Source organism: Myotis davidii, unplaced genomic scaffold, assembly GCF_000327345.1.
Source record: "Myotis davidii unplaced genomic scaffold, ASM32734v1 scaffold1525, whole genome shotgun sequence".
NCBI classification, from domain to species: domain Eukaryota; kingdom Metazoa; phylum Chordata; class Mammalia; order Chiroptera; family Vespertilionidae; genus Myotis; species Myotis davidii.
The window spans coordinates 1,117,995-1,139,136 of NW_006296279.1; the positions used below are offsets into that span (position 1 = coordinate 1,117,995).

Genomic DNA, 21,142 nt, shown 5'->3' on the forward strand with positions numbered 1-21,142 from the left:
ATTTTGTGGAAGAGCCACACTCAAGGGGCCAAAGAGCCACATGTGGCTCGCGAGCCGCAGTTTGCTGACCACTGCCCTAGGTGACTCTTAAGCACAACGAAGGGAGAAGAGGCTTCTAATTTTCTCTTATTTCTGAGGTGAAACAAAAACCAACTGGCTGTGGAGCTTCTACTCAGGGCAGTTAGCGGCATCACTAACATTCAGTAATCAAAATTAGAAGCCCAGAAGTCCTCTCACTGTTACAGAGCCAACTAATCACTAAATCCAATAATTTCCACTTTTGTCAAGTCTCTAACACCTACCGCTTTTTTTTTAAAAAAAAAATGTTTTTAAATTGATTTTTTAAAGAGAGAGGGAGAGAGAAAGAGAAACATCGATGTGAGAGCGAAACACTGATTAGCTGCCTCCTGCATGCTCCCTACTGGGGATCAAGTATGCAAGTCGGGCATGTGCCCTGACTGAGAATCTAACCGGCAACCATATAAATGTCAGTATCCTCTAGATGGGACGCTCCTTTAACATGGGAACTGTTCTTGACCATCTATGAGGCTAATGTTTTACTGACATCCACACTTAGAGGAAAAATAATTTGGTTTTCTTCTTTAAAAACACACACACAAACTTTTACATACTGTTGTTTCAAAGGGACTTGGGATAAATCACTTGCAGAACACGGGTTGCTTACTTCCTTTACATGAACACTTCTTGATTATCAGCTTTTACTTCATTGTACTAATATCTTTATACCCTCAAACCATAACTCAGACAAGCTATAAATCTTATATTCTTCAATGTCTACTTAATAGCATTTGCTGCTATTAACCCTGCTTTTCGTATTTTGTACCATCATAAATTACATTTCATGTTTTATTCCAAAAAGAGGAGTCTCATTTCACATTTTAAAAAATCTTAAATATATCTAATATAATTTCTATAAGTGAAAGTGAAATTTTTCATAGTTCTTTACTTTGCTTAAAAGCTAGGGTGTCTATACTTGGGAAATTAATACAAACCTATGTATAAAGAGTTTGGCTGCAGTTAATCAGCTTTTTGTGATCTTCTCAGTGTTACCTCAGATTATAAATTTCGAAGAGTGCAGGAGCTCTATTTAACTTTGTTTTACACTGTCTGGCACCATTACTAGTATATGCATCTACTACAACTTAATAAATACTGTCAACAATGGCAAACCAGGTCAAAGCTCAGGTTTTTATTTTCTCTATCTTTTGAAACATCAATGGTAAAAATGTCTATTTTGAGGGTGAAGACCAAGGAAAATGTTCCTTTTAGCCAGGAGTTAATAAACTATTGCAGCGATTTTCAACCAGTATGGTGTGGAATTTTTAAAACATGCAATACCTGACTATTTAGTTAGGAACACTGATCTCTTTTCCTTAGATTGTCAAATAAAAAAAAATGATAACAGCCAACAGAAAAATAGCTGTACACTATGAATGAATCAATATTATACCTTTTTTGTGTCAGACTGGCAAAAAATATATTCTTTGGTGTGCTGCAGAATTTTAGTAATTAGTCTGTATGTGTCATTAGATTAAAAAGGTTGAAAATCACTGAACTACTGTCCTGGGGCCAACTCCTGGTCTGTTTTTTTTAGAAATAACACACACCCCTTTTTTGTACATAATGTCCATGGCTCTCTGTTCTACAAAGGTAGAAATGAGTAGTTGGAAGAAATAGTGTATAGAGTGTATAACCTGCAAAATGTATTTACTATCTGACCTTTTATAGAGAGATTGTCAATACCTAGCTTAGGCAATGAAAATAGCATTATATTAAAATAAGCGATGTTTTCACCTTTAAAGTGGCTTGAGCACCTGGACTATCATCTTGACTACAAAGTACCAGAAGGGATTCCAGGCCAAAAACAGCATCTTGCTCCAGTGCTAATAGGTCTAGAGGAAAAACACTAAGTTTTATAGCAGTCAAGTAGCAAAGATTAAATACACACACACACCCATGAAAAACATCAAGGAAGCTAAGATACAGGAAATACCTCAATAAGCAAAGCTAACCTTCCTGAAAAAGTAATCTGGCAATATTTCTGAAATGTAAAGGTTATTTTCAGACTTCTGTATTTTTACTACTTTATAGAAGGTTATAAAAATATGCACATTAAATGAAAAGCTAAAGACACAAAGGTTTAAATAACTCATAACTGAAATACTGTCACCAGATTAGCTGAGGAAAATACTAGGGAAAGCAAACCATGTAGTATGTGTTAAACTTTCTAATCAGATATAAATTATGCAGATACATTTTCATATAGACTGTTACAATTTTCAGTTCCTAATGAAAGCTGAACCACTTATTTATTTATTTATTATTTTTCTGCATCCTATGTACATGACCTTGACTGGGAATCAAACCTGCAACCTGTAGGCCAGCGTTCTAACCACTGAGCACCCGGCCAGGGCATTGAGCCACTTTTAGAAAGTAATGAGGACCCCATATAATCATATTAATGTTTTAAGTTGGACCATAAAGAACAAATCCCTTATATGTCTAACGTAATAGCAGTTTTTCAGCAATTTTCACTACCTTAGAGCTAAAATTTTCCCAGAGGTTCTAGAAAGTTCTAAATACATTAGCTAACTATATCTAGGTTAATATATGTCAGCTTTAAGAACATATTGCAGTTTTCTATGTTACATGTTAGAAAATAATCATTACTATGCCAAAAATAAAACAGGTTTAAGTATTCAAATCGGAATCAATATAAATAACTTAAAGAAATGTCTCCTGAGTTAGTATAGGGCTTGGCAAAGAGTGTAAAGGCTGGTGAAGGTTAGGGTATTATAAAAAAAGTCAGTACCAGGAACAAGCTGTGAAGGCACTAAGCTTATGATCCTTACTAAAGATTAAAACAAACACTGAAACAGGTGGAATGTCCAAAATGCATTTCCTGTTTTTGAACACCAATCTAAACTTCTCCAAGCCTTTTGGTCAAAAGATATTAGGAATACAATAAAATATATGCATTATTTTCTATGCATGCCTTTCTTAATTATACAAATCAGTTTAATGCTCTAGATACCTAGAAATAAATTCTATGAAAATTTAATTCACATTGCTCTGTTAATTCACTTGCCTCTAGATGAAACTATTTGTTAATTAAGCCTCTTGATAACTTAAGATATTTTTTACTAAATTTTCCAGATTTTTGTACAGCTCAACAAATTGCTTTATACCAAGGGTAGTCAGTCATAAGCAGTCCCTATCCACAGACCCATATGTGTAAAGGTAAACAGTGGAAGGAAATAGGAAATAGTCCACACAACCTTTCAATTCCACAATCCCAATTCCAAGGTCCTCATATCTTAAAAACTATTTTGAAGGATTAGGTAGCTTTGAGAAAACTTGCTCTAAGAATCCTTCAGAAGGAGGCAACTAGTAGATCTAAGCACACTGGTTAAAAATAATAAGGGATTAAAAAACCAAACACATACAGAAATCTGCCCAAGCTTCAATCCAAAAATGTGTACATATCGGTTCTGATCAAGCTTACCTTTTTCTTGACAAGAGACGGTTATATTGGTCAGGACTCTGACCCCATGAGCTGCGATGCCTCTGTTATTATGGTAACAGCACTCTTGGGCTAATCTGACTAAATCAGAGGATCTGGGGGAAGAACCCACATTTCCTAAACAAGCAGAGAAAAGCAGTACAGACTTTTATTTCATGTGAACATTACCTAGTCTAGTTACTTACGCCTTTTGTTTAATTGCACATATAACCTGCAATTTAATAAAATTCAATAAAGACAAAACATCTAGAACGAAAAATGCTTGATTATTATAACTTGACACAATGCTTACAAAATGTCTTTGGAATTAAAAAATAAAGAAAAAGAAAGTCATCTTGCATCAGATCAGTTTACTATAAAAAAGAATCCTAAGTGAGAATCCCTAGGCTCAAGCCTAGGCTTAAGCACTTCATAAGTATGTGACTGTGAACATATCAAAACATTTTAAGCCACAGTTTCAAAACATACAAACTCCCTTGCATGTGCCTCACTACAGAAGCAACGAGACCTTGTAAGGAAAGGCTCTTACAAATTATAAGATGCGATTAATATTGTCTTGCAGCTCTTTCAAAGTGTGATGTCAATCAAAAATATTAAATAGCTGCAAGCTAAGAAATTGAGATTGGTTGACTTGTGCAGATTGTTGATAAAGAGACTGTGACAATCTCTCCTAGCCCTTGTAGGTGTGCACCACTGCAATATAATCTTCCAATTCCCCACATCAAGAGGTGTTTATTTCTCCACCTATTTGGGCTTGGCCATGTGATTTGTTTTGGCCAATGAGATATTAAAAAAATATGTGTAAGCAAAAAGCTAAAAAGTGCTCGTGTGTTGTTTTGCCTTCTTTCGGCTGCTGCTATAATCCTGAGAGCACGATATAGCCCAAGCAAGCCTGCTGAGAGTCACAAGGTGGAGAGAGCCAAGGTGCCTCAGCTAAAAGCCATTCAACCTCTTGCAGGTGAATGAGGTCATCGTAGACCGTCCAGTCTGATCAAGGTTCCAGATGACTGCAGCCATATGAGTGAGCTAAAGTGAGACCGGCAGAACTGCCCAGCTGAGACCAGTCAAAATTACTGACTTGCAGACACAGAGCAAATGAGATGGTCATGGCTTTAGGCCACTATGTTTTGAGGTGATCTGTAGCAACAGATAACTGATACAGAGCACCTCACAAAATTACTGGAAAGACTGAAAAACTAAGCTTGGAAAAAAGGGGAGGCGAGAGACCAATCAAGATCACAGCCCAAACTATCCATGGAATTAGTTCCAGTGAAGACATTAATGCCACTGTTACTGACATCTTGATGTCACAGCTTACACTGCTGTCAAAGGTACAAGACATAGCAAACAACACTGCAACAGTGGACCCTGGAAACCAGATGTTGCTGTGGTCAGTGCTATAACAGCAGAATGGATTCTTCCACATCACAACTCCTTGGTATGCAAATGACTAGTAAATCCAGGGCACATATGTGCACCCTAGTGGCAGGAAGGCTTGGCAATACACTATCAGGTCTTTTCAGCTTCCTATCAGGACTTATGTGTCAGGGAATTCTCTTTACCCACAAAGTCCATATGCAGTGAAACCATAAAAAGGAACAATGTACATTATAGTTCTTTGATTAATTCAATTCAAATTAATTGACTACAAAAGGAAGCAATAAAGATTCCACAAAATTTGCATTAAAACAAAACAACGAAACACTTTAGCCTGAAGTCTGTTAGGTAAGTAAACTCCTCACTGGGCATTATTAAAGGTGTTGTGGAGTTAATTCTTCTTGAATGAGGCAACCAGGAAAGCATTACTGAATTGGGGTAAAGTTTTATTTTAATCATTTTCCACAGTGATAACATACACCTAAAAGGTAGCATGACATTTGCTTTTAAAATTCACCATCACTTGGCCTTTGAAATGTACTTAAATTCAAAGGGCACGTGGAGTCACAGACATACAAAAGCAAACGAGCTATATTAAGCATCCTCATAAATATTGTTGCACCCACATATAATTCAAAAACGAACAAATATAGAAAAATAATATCCTTGAGTTAAGATCAAGGATGCAAGATTTTATTACCAGAGGCAGTAGTTGAGAAATAATTTTCAAATAAATTACTACCATATAACAAGGCAGGAGACTGAAACCTTTCCCGAATCGAAAGCTTGATAAAGGAAACCACCTGAAACATCAACATGAATCAAGGGACTAGCACACCACCCATATATCTTCTCCTTACCTGAAGCTATGCTGAAATAGTGCTTGACAGCAATGGTCCCTGAGAGTGTGGACAGGACAGACAACATCCCCAGCTTCAAGCTGTCGTAAGGGGTCTGGAGGGCACATTCACAGAGGGCCTGAAACGCAGAAGAAAAGGAACACAAAACACAAGATGCTAGTTTCAATATACTTTACAACTGTCTACTTATTTTAAATTTTCTAGCTTTTTGAAAAATTATGTATTAATGTCTTTTTTCCATTATAAAAAACTTAAGTCAAACTGCCATAGCCAAGAGGAGCCTAAGGAGGTATGTTAACTAAACATAATGCGTTATCTTGGGTGGGATCGTGGAACAGAAAAAGGGCAAAAGGTAAAAATTAAAGAAACCGGAATAAAGTATGAAGCTTGGTTAATAATGATAATGTATCAATACTGGTAAATTCTAACAAATGTACCACATTCATATAAAATATCAATAACAGGAAAGTGGGTATGGGGTGTGTAGAAATCCTCTGTACTACCGTCTCCATTTTTCTGTAAATCCATACCTGTTCTAAAACATAAAGACTATTTCTTAGAAAGTAATGTTTACTGTTTAGTCTTCACAAGCAGAACATCCACCATATTTTGTTTACCTAAGAGATATGAACAGTTCATATATGTATGTATTTTTTAAAATAGTAGAGAGTGTGACATCCTATCTAGTTTATGAGTGAGCTCTCTACCCTCCTCCCATTTCAGGACATTTCCTCTACTCTGCTCCTAATTCAGGTGGTCTGAAGTGTTACCAAAAACAAGATGCTAGTTTTCTTTCAATGCAGTGAGCTATAAACATATGTTCAGCCTCATTCTGTATATTTACTCTCAGAACTCTGACAAGACTGCACGTGATATAAATGGTCAAATAGCTAATTACCTATTAAACTGAACTAATTGCCATTCTCTCACAAAGTTTCAGAAAGTGAATAAAACTTAAAGACTAGGGGGAAAATTAAAAATAAAATTTCAGGAAAGTTAAATTAAACAATAAATGTAATATGACCCAAATATAAAACTGACAAAATTGGGGAGGGGAGGTGGATAATCTGCTTCTAAAGATCCAGAGAAATTCTGACAAAGTATAATGAGGGACCTAAAAAACAAGCCCTATTAAATATTAAAATATATAATAAATCCAGAGAAATAAAAAGTTTTTTTCCTACTCATGAACACAGAAATCAATTAAAGAGACTTTCCCAGAAACAGATTCAAATACACACTAGAATTTAATACACAATAATGGCATTTCAAATCAAAGGGACTATTCAATAAAATAAACAAAGTAGAAATGCTCAGTCGTCTCAGTAATCAAAGTAGATCCTTATTTCTTTTTTATGGCAAATTAAAAAAAAGAAAAAAGCCCAGCTGGTGTGGCTCAGTGGTTGAGCGTTGACCTATAAACAGGAGGTCACAGTTCAATTCCCGGTCAGGGTACATGCCTGGGTTGTGAGCTCAATTCCCAGTGAGGTGCGCGTGCAGGAGGCAGCTGATCAATGATGCTCTCTTATCATTGATGTTTCTATCTCTTTCTCCATCTCCCTTCCTGTCTTAAATCACATACATTTTTAAAGTTAAAAACTATAAAAAGCACGAAAAGCTGACATGGGAAAATAAAAAATAAAAAGACAATTGATAAAACTGGAAAAAGTATTTATATCATTTATATCATTAAGGCCCAATAACTTAATACATAAAAAGTTATTAGTAATAAGTAGGCAAAAAATCCAATAGAGAAGTCAGTACTTCATAGATATTAAACAAATCACTTTTAAATATAAGATGTTAAACCTCACTTATAATCTGAAAATGTAAATTAAAATAAAAGTTGCTTTACACCGGCCAGATTGGCCAAGATTAAATTTAATGGTACACAGCACTGAAAACAGTGTGGGGAATTGGGCATAGTTATACCCTATTGACAGATGCATAACATGGTGTAAACTTCATTGTGGGAATAAATCTCAAAAATTTAAATGTGTGTATCATTAGACCTCCAAATTCTTCTTTTAGAAATATATGTTCATAAAGGTGACTTTTTTGTTTGTTTTTTTACAAACTAGTCAATGTAGCAACGTAAACAATAACAGTAAAAGTACTGGAAACTAATGTCCTCAGGGGAGAACTGGGAATACAACGGGAGCATCACACAGCTGGTAAAAGAATGCAGAACTACCTGCTTATATGAAAAGTTCCCCCACAGGTGCACTGTTAAGTGATAAGAGGTTCAGAACATGCATATTGTGTATTTTCATATGTATAGAAAAAAGAAAAATACACATCCTCGCATCTGGGTGAAAAATTCAGTAAGAACACATAAGAAACTAGCAATGGTGATCACCCTGCAGAGTGGACTTGAGGGAAGACTTGGAACAGACTTATAGTTCACAATTAGCAACCAATGACCATCTCAGTTTAGAGCAGAACTCATTTAAAAGCATGTCCATGCTCACTGTCTCTAATATCTTTCTTCTTTTTCTCCATTCTAATCAGTCTTTTATCCACAATGCTCCAATAAAATTGCTCTCGTAAAGGACATTAAAGATTTCCTATTGCTAAGTGCACACGTGAATTATCAGTCCTCATCTTGGAGAATACAGTGCAGTGTCTCACATGGATGATCACAGCACTCTTCCTGTAAAACAATCTTGTTTCTGATCAGGCTCCTTTGCTGGTTATTTTTTATCACTTCCTAAGTCTTCTCAATCTATACTCTCTCCCAAAGTGACTCATTCAGTCTCATGCCTTTATATACCACCTATAAACTGATGTGTATTATGTACCGTTGAGTTGGCTCTGGCCTAGTGAGCCATGAGTGATGCCCACCAAAATTCTTCTCCTAAATTGACTGAAGAAGACAAGAATACAATAAACAATTTAATTGGGTTTCTCAACTAGCCTTAGTGCTGCTTATGGAAAAATTAATAAGAAACTGAGAGGCAAGTTTAATCCACTAAAACAAACTTTAAATAACAGAAGTTTTATGTATTTACTCTGCCACTTATAAAATAACTTCTGTAAATTCAACAATGCTCTTAGGAATTTTTCATATTCAAACACTTAGAACAATGACAGAGATGATATAAAAATGTAAAGCAAAACAATGTTTATGGTATTATATTATTTTTCTATATAAATTACTAATGTTCAAAGTTACTAATGTTCAAACATACCTGAATGTTTTCCCTACTCCAAGTGTGTGGTGTTTTATTGGCAAGTAATTTCAGATCTTGAATAGCAAGTCTCTTTACTGCTTTTCTGGGGTCATTCTTCAAATATTGTAAGAGAAGCTGGATCTATAAAAGAAAGTCACTCAGTTAACAATACTGTCACTGAAACTATCTTTATGGATGCAATGTAGTTTAGCAAAACTTTTAGATTTGAGACAGGACTCATTTCAAATTGCAGCTCTGTCATTTACCAGCTATGTGCCCATGTTTAGTGCCAGAAGCCAATTCCAGCATGTCATAATTACAAGAGTTTCATCAAAAGGTTGATGGAACTTGGGGACTCAACAAGGGCTGAGTCACATTATGTTGTCACCTGTTGGGAATGGCTGAGGGCATTTCCCCAAACCTGAAAAGGGATGATTGTTTGCTGCCAGACAGTTCAGGGCATCTTAATCTACATGTTATTGACTCCTCCTTGCCAAACACCTGAATAGCCGTAGGCTAATTCCCCCCATTCCAACAATGAACTCTGTATACCCTGACCCTTTGAAGTGTGTACCTCCACCTCATCTCAGGACAATTTGTGTTAATAAAAAGCATGGGATCCTGAGAGGAAGGGATCTTAGTTTCTTTAACTAGGCTCCTCTGACTCCCAAATGCCCTTCAAAATTATGCTTCCTCTCTGGACTCTTACTTAAGTTACACCAGCCCCTTTTCAATTGCTGAACCCTTCTTAATGCTGGAACAAAAACCCCGGCAGTTTAGGCCTCTTTCTGTTTGTATATAAAATGATACTATCATTTAACTTGTACAGTTCCAGCACAGCACCTGGCCTTTAACACTCAATCCTTTCTTTTCTTTATGCTCCATGCTCTGCCATGTACCCACCTCTACCTCACTTCCTCAAGAGATCCCCAAAATTAGTATTGTGAATACAGAGAAGGAAAAAATAAGCAAAAGGTAATTAAACAGATCTTTATTAGAGAAAGAGAATCTTAATAACATTAAAATGTATGGGTTACTTATTTTTTTAATCATATATTTAATACGCAAATTTAGTGAAGAAAAGACAGTTTAAAGAAAACTGAAATCACCTGCTTAGGTGTATCCACCAAAGATGAAGCTGCCAGCAGAGTAAAAGTGTGCAGAGAAACAATCACCATTTTGGTGGAAGGATAGGATGTGACTAGCTGCTGTAGAAGCTGACGAGCGCTGGAGGCCAGGATGGCATCATGGTGCATGTGCTGCAGGATTGGGATTAACTTCAGCTTCAGGTCGACTGGTGTGGCTAAGCCTAGATGCAAAAAGGATTCTTAAGATTTCTAACCATCATCCTTGATAATAGTTCACATTTAAAAGGTCTGAATCGGCACAATATCCATTTAAAAACAAATAATGTACTAATGTTATGTTTATAACATTAAAGATAATTATGAGATAATCATCAGTGCAATAGCTTTTCCCAAAAGTATTTATCTTAACATTAATTTTTCAGTGACTATAAAACTACATCCAATAGAAAATGCTTTTAAAAGGCACAGTGGAAAGCAGTCATTTTGCTGCCTACTTTTTCTCATAGCATAATAAAAAGCATCTATATATACACACACATACTCAGTGCTCCTTTTTTCCGGAGCACTGAGTATGTCATATTTTTATTTGTCTATTGCCAACCCTCCTCCTTCCACCACTAGAATGCAGGTTTATGTGAGGGCATGGACTTTGTTTTATTCACTATGGTATCCTAAGCACCTAGGACAGTCCTGGCATTTAGAAGATACTTAATAAGTATTATTTGAATGAATAAATGAATGACTAGTGACTAGCACATAATAAGTACTTAATAAATGTTAGCAGCTCTTTTTAATATACTAGTAAATCCCATTAAGTCAAGTCACTTCATAATACTAAAGAAAACATACACACCTTGAATCATTTCACTGATTTTGTTACAGATTCCCACAGCAAAATCCCTTTGGAAAGAGAGAACAGAAAAAAATTTAAAACCGAGTAATTAAATTAAGCTTTTCTAAGGACTTGAAAGGAACACAACGCAATCAACACAGGAGAAATGCCAACACGTACTCCAAAACATAACTAATATTCCTAAGGTCAGGTGCTGGGGGTAGGGTAAGAAATGAAACTGAAACCAAAACTCCAACCAGCAAAGGGGGTCCTGCCAACACTGTTCTCACTTGGTGTTCAAGGAAAGATGCTCTGATTTACGGGCGCTGTTGCAATTCGCATCACCGAGTGATACCGTCTGAAAGATTCCAGGCCACTAGCTCAGTCTATTATGTTTCAGGATATATTTTAAATTAAGAAAAGCTCTTAATACACAAGCTGATTACATAAGCAATAAAAACTATTTCTAATATTCTGAATTTTAGAAAAACAAATAGAAATACCGTAGGAAATATGAATAGACTCTTACTATAAAAGCCAAACTAAAGTTAGCCATGTATTTTTAGCATTATATATGTGTTAAGTATTTTATAAGGTGCTGCTTTTGATTCACAGAATGTTGCAAAAGTATTAGTAACATGAATATAAGATAAAATATAATATATAAAGAAACATGATAGAGTAATAGATTCAAACCTGGCTTATTTAGCCATAATAAATGATACATAAGACATAAACTACTTCTCTAAACTAATTCAATGGATGTCTAAATAAAATATTTCCTGCTATTAAGATATGATTTGTCATTTTTAATTTCATTCTCACAAGTGAACAGTAGAGTTTTTCAGTGGCTACATAATATATGATACCATCTATTGACAAGTAATGGACTGCATGATTGTATATTCATTTGTTTTCTAGAATTTTCTCTGGTAGTTTAGTGTATAATTGTGTTTTCTGAGATTAATTCAGTTTGTTCTCAATTATTCTATTGTGCTCTTACTCTCTTTAACTACATGCATTATCTCTGTAACTGTATTATCATTCAGTATATCATAATTCTGAAATCTTGAAGTTTTCCTTATGTCTATACAGAAACATATCAAGAATTATACTTTGTTGTGCTTTCCAGTAAAATTTTGAAAGGTTTTTATAAAATTTTTTGTCAATAACAATATTATTTTTAAAAAACAAAATTGCTTTTGTTTTAGAATTTAGAATGTTTAATTCTAAAATGAAATTCATTTGCAAATTATTTTTCTTATACTTAAGAGTTGGCTTGAGAGATTAGAAGACATTTTCTCAACTGAGTGCAACTAAGTTCATCACAGTCGCCACTAGAGGGCACTTCTCTCATTGACAATGCTCCCCGGACCCCTGAAAGCGATTGGGCTTGCATGCAACTCCTGATTTATGATTGGGCTAGCTCTTTTAAAGTATAAATCTTAACCTTTTTGAGAACAAGTCAGATGTGGTTATGGTAGTAGACAGGGGGAGAATAGAATTAAATTCTCAAGGTCTTATTTGGCCAGTTACTCTTATTTATTTAAGATCCAAAATTGGAAAATTGAAATACTAAGATAAAAATACATCATATTAGTTGAGATATCTGATCTTCCGCCAGGTCATCTTTCTCTGGAGAAAGAGGTAAACTATAATCTTAAAAAGATACATTTTGTTAATTTAGGCTTTCTATTGAACTAATTTGGTATTTTTAGTATTACAAACTATAAGTGTATACCGAAGCCTGGTATGTTAAAAACTGCTTCTACATAACTGTTAATTTAAATGTCATCAATTCTTTAAATGAAGAATCTTGCTGTTTCTATGTTAGTCTTAATCATTTCACAACACAGATCAGAAATTCCACAGCTGAAAAAATTACCTTCTGATAACAGAAGGAAAAAAGTGAATCAAAAATGATTCTCAAAAATAAAATCTAATCCCTAAATTATAAACTTATCATTTAGAAACTACATTTAAAAAACTACTTTTGGAGTCACTGGAAGTTTATATTTAATCTGACATTATAAAGTATTGAGACCTTGATAGTGCTAATCAGGTGTTAACAACTCACTAGATAATATCTCCGATCTTAAAAGCAATTTTTAAAAAGCTCTCCATATCAATGATTTTCTCAATAATAAAAACATTTGCCAATTTTCAAAAGCACCATTAGGAACTGTATTTATTCAGATATTTCTCTTCTTCCATTACTGCCATTCCTACTAATTTACAGCAGTAAATTAAAAATTATATGCTTTCTATTCTCTATTTTCCTTTTCCAATGAGTAATCTCGAACTTCTAAAGGTTTGAAAAAGTAGCTGAAGAGAATATGCACATACTTAAAAGCTGAAGAAAGAAAATTGATTATTTCAGTTACCCAAAAATAGCACAAGCTCTTAATGGAAATGCTAATTTTTATTTTAAAAAATAACATTTATTATTCACTTGATTATAAAACCAAAACTTGCTCATAGCAGGAGACAGAAATTTATAAAAAGGAAAATAAAAATTTAGATAGAATCTTACCAATCCAGAGACAATGTTTTGATATACTATATCCTTCTAGTTCTTTTCTATTCCATATATATGTTGTGTTTTATTAAATAAATTTAATATCACATAAGTTATTATATAGTCTGTTTCCAAATACAATTCTAAAATATAGTTGTTAAAAGTTGATGCACTATTCCATAGCACAACCATATTTACCAAACACACTGGTTGGAATTTAGGTTGCTACTACATTATTTTTTGTTATTATAACACTATAGCTAGTATCCTTGCAAATAAATATCAATTCACATTGCTGATTTCTTAAGATTAGTTCTAAGTGGATTTTCTAGGTCAAAGGGATATCTGGCAAAATACTTATTATCAAATGCCCTCCAGAAAGCAATGTTACTTTTGTTATCCGTCACTAGAGGGGATAATATACTAGTACTTTTTGCAAAGAGTAATAAGTAAACAAGTCAAACACAGTAATAAAACCATGATCAACATTTCAACCCCCACGTCCCCCTCAAAAAAAAACTGTTCTGTAAGAACATGACTTCCCAAATAGGTGAAAATTGGTTTTAACTCAAGTTATTACTATCTTTGTCAAATCATGTACAACTCTAATGCCGTGATTTGAGAAGACAGTAAGAAAGCAGCAATTTCATATTAGGGCTGTGTGTATCTAGGGCAAACTCTGGTGTCATGTCACGTATAGAAATTTTTTGATATTTGCAACCATAGTAAAACAAAGATTTATATTTTTGATGTTTATTTTACATATTTAAATGCCATTTAACAAAGAAAAATCAACCAAAAAAATGAGTTCGCGTGTCACCTCTGACACGCGAGTCATAGGTTCGCCATCACTGGTCTCGGGGAGGCTCCCCAAGAGACAAAGCTCTGCTCTCAGTGAAGCCTTCCCCCACTACTGTGCTGATCCTGTCCTTCTGGAAACCCTTAGTATTTCATTTATAGCAAATGCCAACATTTGTACTTAACCCCTCTGTTCGATGTATTTAAGTTTTGCTTCTCAATGTGATATCAACCCATTTGGAAACCATCCCTTGCCATTTACATTTTTCTGTATTGCTCAGTATTTATAGATATTGCTGAGTTATTCCTTCAAAACCTCTTTTTGGGAATCCAAATGATTCGTTTAAAAGGCCTATGCTTACTTTGACTGTGCAGAAAAGTTGGCAGCAGCAAACACAGCAGCTTCAACTTCTACATTATCATGTGAATCCAGACTCTGACGAATGCTATGGTGAGCATTCTTCCTCTCAGGAATTATTGATGCCAGACTCCCCAACATCCTACAGAAACAGAAACCAGGAGAAACGCAAAAACAATACACTCGAGGTCAGAAGCAAGGCAAAGCTAGTTAATCAAAACTGAAATTTGTAGGTAATTCCATAATCTCAGTTTAATAAAGCACTAACTTTAGGAAACAAGCAGTGACCGACAATCTAACTACTTTTCCCTATTTTAGCATGTCAGAAAAATTAAATGGATTATCTAATACAAAGCAAAATTTTAAAAAATAATCTTGAAGTACATCCCAGGTACCAAACACAGCCCAGCAAAGAAATTTTTGAATTATTAAAGCATTAAAATATCAATTTTCCAATGTTGCATAGAGAAGTCCAATTTAGCAAAGCATTAAGAGTTTAACATTTTTGGTATTAAGTATAGACACATCAGTAAATATTGGTACCATGATTTTCAAATTCATCCTCAAAAATCAAAAGAACAGATGCAGAGAATGCCCCCTGATAGTCATATCGGAATCTGCAAGGGTGAGGAACGTATAATTTGAAAAAACACAGTCCACTCTATAATAAAATTATAAATTCAGAAAAGGAAAAAAAACCCCTATTATTTGTAACATAAACTACAGAAAGTAAAGCTTGAAAAATCTTTTCAGCAGAAAGGCATGAATTTTAGAAGGCTGTAAAACATTTCAATAAACAAAACAGAGTTCCTACAATAACCTTCCTCAAAGTCAATGTCCTAAGCTACCTTGCTACTTGACATATCATCTCCCAATTATCTTATGGAGATATAATCGATTGGACACAAGTAGTAGAGTTCTTAGAAACAAAATATTAAAATGGACTAAATAGGTAATTTAATTTCAATTAGAAAAAAAAGTTCTAAAATTATTTAAATTTTTTCCAAAATATGTAAATAAAAAATAACCATTAATCTAATATTTTATACAAGAAAAGATTAGACTAGGTTAATATTGACATATCTTGATTAGCAGTTTGTTACTATGTAATATAAAAGGGCAAAAAGTGCATAATCCCATGATTCTACTTTCTGAAATATTTCTGGTAATATTATAATTTGTAGCACTACATTTCAAATGCAGTGAGTATCTCCCAGCTTCTTCCACCATTTGTTGTTGTAATTTATAAGTCTAAAGTAATGGGTAAAAAAAAAAATCTTCAAAATATGAATGACAAAAGCACTTAATTATGAATAAGAGGGAAGAACCAGTTCCAGGTGTGAAAATATGGAAACATAGGGAAGAAGTGATATCCTAGACTTCCTGGTTAAAAAGAGCAAGTCAGAAATGAATCCTATAATTTAGAAAAGTGAATTTTTTAAAAAATCCCAAAATTATACAAGTGATTCCATAGACAGCAGCGCTAAAAAAAGAACATGGTTCGCCCTAGCTGGTTTGGCTCAGTGGATGGAGCGTCGGCCTGCGGACTGAAGGGTCCCAGGTTCGATTCCAGTCAAGGGCATGTACATTGGTTGCAGGCACATTCCCAGTAGGGGGTGTGCAGGAGGCAGCTGATTGATGTTTCTCTCCCATCAATGTTTCTAACTCTCTATCCCTCTCCCTTCCTCTCTGTAAAAAACCAATAAAATATTTAAAAAAAAAAGAACATGGTTCAAGCTGGAGATAAGGCTTATAAATTTTCTTTATAGACTAATAAAATTTTTAAAAAATGTTTTTAGTGGCAAGAAACAAAAGGGTGATGAAACTTCAGTGGTTATATCTGGCATTCTCCAAGGAGTTCAAATACAAATTATTGCATGCAAAAATGAGTACATAACTAAGGATGAATAAAGAAAATTAACACAAAACAGTAAGAAGAAGGTCAGGAAGTTCAAAATGAGCTGAAGCTAAGCTACATTCAGATCCTAGTTATTTGATCAGAACATTTACCTACAGAAAGGAATGTTCCAAAAACAAGTTAGGTGACAATATACAACCAAAACAGTATCATAGATGAAAAACAAAAGTATTTACTGGTAAGTACAGTTACCATATTTTTGCACTGAGTCTCAGTTGAAAAAACAAAAGTAAATTTTTAATTTTTAATAATCAAAATGAAAAAGTAAGTATATTGCCTTTTCTGGTTACATAATTACACCTCAAACAATCTTGTGGTGAATCATTACAGCAATGCAGTATACCGGAGTGTGATGGCTCTTGCTACAGGATCATTACTATGAATCACAGAGAAAATTCTCTTCACAAATTCATCCACATTTAGAATCTTCTCCAAATGCTTCTCACTTTGTTGAGTTACTTTAAGAACACAGAGCCTCAGGAAATTGTTTCTACGAAAAACCAGGGATAGAATAAATTAGGCCACTTTAGAAAAGTAATATTTAATTAGGAATCAAAATTACACTATTAATATTAAATTGTAGCAACAGGGAAATGTTTTTCAATCTTATTATTTGTGTCCTCGTTAGGAGTTAAAATCTATAGTACTTTAGGTGGGCGTTCAGCATAAGCAGTTAGCAATGCCTGCAGTCCTGCCGCCAGACACCAAAATGGCAGTGACACAAGGAGAAGCCCTGAGGCAGAACTGAATCTCATCATATTATAACCAAGGCCAAGAGGTCAGATGTCCTCCCCTCTAGAGCTAGTTCTACAACATCTTTTCCCCTTCAAGTCTGATTTGGTGTGTGCATAAGCACATGAGAGCTTGGAGAATGGTAGAAAGAAATGGGAGAAAGGCCGGTGGGGGGAAAAAAATAAATGGGTTTTTTAAGTCAGTGCTTACATGTTTCAGGCACTTCGCAATAACATGTTAGCTCATGTTATAAAATAAGCTATTAAATCCAAAACTGCTCAGAACAATCAGTACAAAGCCACAGGTGTTTCCAAAACATACCCTATCTAATAAAGAGGGAATATGCTAATTGACCCTCTCGCCATCGCAAAGATGGCAGCACCCACAGCCAATAAGGAGGGAATATGCTAATTGACTACCCCGCCCTCAAAGATGGCAGCACCCACAGAAAATAAGGAGGGAATATGCTAATTGACTGCCACGCCCTCAGAGATAGTGGCGCCCAGTCTCCTCAGCCCTGCCAGGGCACCTGCCTTTAGAGTCCCCCAGTCCCCTCAGCCCACCAGCCGCCCAGGGCTGGCCTGAGGTGCAGGGAAGCCTCGATGCTAGCTGCCCAGCCGCCCAGGACCTCCCGAGGCTCAGGTAACCAGGGCCGGCAGAAACTTGCGCTGCTTGAGTGGCAGCGGCAGAGGTGTGATGGGGCGTTGCCTTCCCCTGGATCGCCGGGTCATCTCCCGCCCTTGAGGGCTCAAGACTGTGAGAGGGGGCAGGTCGGGCTGAGGGACCCCCCCTCCAGTGCATGAATTTTCATGCACCGGGCCTTTAGTACTAATATATCAAGGTTGCCTTAATTTGATTTATCCTATTACACAAAGAAATAAGTACTCTCTAATTTATACTCTTCATTTTTGCTTAAAACACCACTAAATCTCCCACAAAAAGGTATTAGATACTCTGTGTCCATTAAAATGGAAACCAACCATATGGAAGTTCTAAAAGTCAAAAAGAATAAAGACCACAATATAAAACAGAGATATGAACAAAGTGCTTTAGGACACCAAGGCTTTCAAAAGACTTACCCAACTCTGAAAACATCAGCTAACTTTAGGAATGCAGAATTGATGAGAATAGGGAATGGATACTTCTGAAAGAGCCTGGGAAAGCGAACAACTGCTTCACATTGTTCACCAAGTTTGCCAGATCTTAGACCTATGAAAAACATAAAAAGACAACAGCTTACACACTTGTGGCTACAATAAGGCAAAAATAGCCAATGTCTTTAGAATTGGTAAAAATATTATATATCCGGACCTGCAACTCTCCCTGGGGAATAAGCAAGGAATTATCAGAACGGGGAGGAAAAGATTATGTAGCTTTTATTTATTTATTTTTTTAGTAAGAAAACATTTATCAATAAAATCACGGAGGCAGAAGAAATAATTTGTAGAAAAAGTGGGCTTAGGAAACAAGCTATAGAGGTGAAGGAAGGGCCCTTGGAGGTTGGGAGTGCGAAAGCAAACAGTAACATGCCTGGGACAGGGATGGGCAAGGGAAAGGGAAAGGAATGCTTCCTGGAGGGAGAGCCAAGATTGTACAGTTTTTAAAAAACACTTAGTGTTATGATTTTATACTTCAGAAGGGGAAAAGCCCTATAGCTTTGGAAAGAGAAAGCAGAGCTCACATTATTTTCTTTTTTGTTGTTATCAATCCTCACCTGAGGATATTTTTTCCGTTGATTTTTAGAGAGAGTGGAAGGAAGGGGGAGACAGAGAGAGAGAAACATCGATGTGAGACACATCAGCTAGGGCTCACATTATTTTTTGACTGGTGGGGATGCACTAAAGATTCTGGGACTCAGCCAAAAGAATACTGAATTGCAGTGCTGTGACATTTTTTTTGTTGATAAAAGGAGTTAAAGGCTTAAATGTCTGAGAAATTCTTTTTTAAAAGTCTGCGAAACTGCCCTAGTTGGTTTAGCTCAGTGGATAGAGCAGCAGGTAGACTGAAGGGCCCTGGGTTGGATTCCCATCGAGGGCACATACTTAAGTTGTAGGCTCAATCCGGGCCCATGTAGGAGGCAACCAATCGATGTAGCTCTCTCACATCATCAATGTTTCTCTCTGTCTCTCCCCTGCCCTTTCACTCTCTCTAAAGGTCATTGGAAAACTATTCTCGGGTGAGGATTACCAACAACAACAAAAAATTTTTTTTAAAGGCTGAGGAACTCTTATCTATCCACCCTACTAAAAATGTTTACAGTTTAAAAAAGTAACACACACTGACAAAAAAAAAAGTCCTCCCAAAGTTAACAGAGTATCCACGTCAGAGATCTGGGAAATGGTTCATAGTGGACTGAGATTCTTCTAACCTTTAGTCCAGTTCGGAATACACTATACATTGACTACAGTTAATAAAGAATTATCTGTGACAGGCAGATGTGGCTCAGTTGACTTGTGAGACAGGAGGTCGAATTTGCTAGATTCCTGGTCAGGGCACATGCTTGGGTTGTGGGGCGTTCAGGAGGCAGCCAATCGATGTTTCTCTCTCATCACTGATGTTTCCATCCCTCTCTTCCTCTCCCTTCCTCTCTCTGAAATATATATATATATATATAGCAAGTGACAAAATACTTTCCTCATTCAATAAAAATCCTTGAAGTACATTGAAACAAAAATTTCATTTTAATACTTGAGTTCTATACTGACAAATATCTGGCTTTGTCTTCCATATTCATACCTAAGAAGTAGACATCTCTTTTTAGCACTTAATAAAGGCTTCTTTTGCCTGCCATTATATCACTTATTATAGTTTTGTTCCATAAATTTTATTTTATATCACTTAATATTTACAACAATCTTGTCAGCTCAATGGTTTCTGTACCCACTTTGCAGACAAAAAACCGAGGTGTGGTGGTTAGGTGACTTGTCCATGATAATAAATCTGTGCAATTGCAATTCAATTCAATCTAACTTCAAAGCTCATTCTACCACACCAAATGCTCACTCCCCGTCCTTGTAAGGAAATAGGACTCTAGGACTTGTCTGCAGAGGAGCAGGGGATGGTTTTCGGATGGTCTCAACTGTATTTAACCTGTCCAGTAACCTGCAAGTAACAGTTACAGAACTCAAAAAAAAATCGCTATAAATTCGGTGCACGATTATTAATCATCTTTTGGTGAAAACCTGTTCTCAATTGAACGTTCTGAAAAATAATTTTTCAATTAAAAAAAACAAAACCTGCTTGGAAAATCGGGGTACTGTGCCCCCAAGTGGTCAAAAACGGGCCCATCACCAGAGCTCGCTACGAGCTCGATTTGTGCAAGGCCAATGGAGCAAAGCGGCAATTTCCCTGCAATTCACCAAAAGCACAGGCGCCCGCCCCCCCGCCTAGGGAAGCAACGCGCATGCCCGAGGCTACCACCGCCTGGTGGCGCCACTTCCCCCACATCCATCACACCCGCTCAGCCCGCTCTTTTGAATACCTTTGTCTAATTCCATAAGGGCAGAGTTAGCATCCAGCTCCTGTTCACCATAGCCGGCATCTGCCAAGAAAGACTTAGTTGAGTTTGACGCCATGGCCCCAATAGTTACTGGACTATCCTATTCAGAAATATTGCAAACGCGGCCCCATCACCGCCATCTTCTTCCACCACCTTCTCGCGGATTTTTCCTCCGCGCTCTGTCAAATTGTGGTACGCATGCGCCCTGGTCACCACGCCGTTCGCCAGCATCTCAGCACCGCCCCGCGCAGGCGCCCTGGGAGCTCCAGAACCCCAGGTTCCCGCGGCTGGGAGAAAAGGAGGCGGGGATTCGTAGAGGGAAGTGAATCGACGGCGCCCGGACGCCGCGGTGAGAGCCAATCAGAGGGCGTGACGTCAGTTTGGCGGGGAGTTTGGTGGCCGGGGCTTACAGTGGCGGGAGTTGGAGGCTATAACTAGTCCTCTT

The 21,142-nt window shown here is 36.3% G+C and overlaps 1 protein-coding gene across 1 annotated transcript in view; it reads right to left on the reverse strand.

Annotated features, from left to right (window-relative positions):
* The window catches only part of INTS7 (integrator complex subunit 7), a 42,312-nt gene extending 21,316 nt beyond the window's left edge, over positions 1-20,996 (reverse strand). Inside the window, exons 1-10 of the mRNA XM_006771272.2 lie at positions 20,680-20,996; positions 18,278-18,407; positions 16,810-16,956; positions 14,553-14,690; positions 10,896-10,942; positions 10,064-10,263; positions 8,973-9,095; positions 5,782-5,899; positions 3,527-3,661; positions 1,816-1,913 (exon numbers count right to left, since the gene is read on the reverse strand). Of these exons, the coding sequence (XP_006771335.1) occupies positions 1,816-1,913; positions 3,527-3,661; positions 5,782-5,899; positions 8,973-9,095; positions 10,064-10,263; positions 10,896-10,942; positions 14,553-14,690; positions 16,810-16,956; positions 18,278-18,407; positions 20,680-20,773 (1,230 nt within the window). The 5' untranslated portion in view covers positions 20,774-20,996. The remainder of the gene's footprint in view (positions 1-1,815; positions 1,914-3,526; positions 3,662-5,781; positions 5,900-8,972; positions 9,096-10,063; positions 10,264-10,895; positions 10,943-14,552; positions 14,691-16,809; positions 16,957-18,277; positions 18,408-20,679) is intronic.
* Positions 20,997-21,142: the final 146 nt, after the last annotated feature.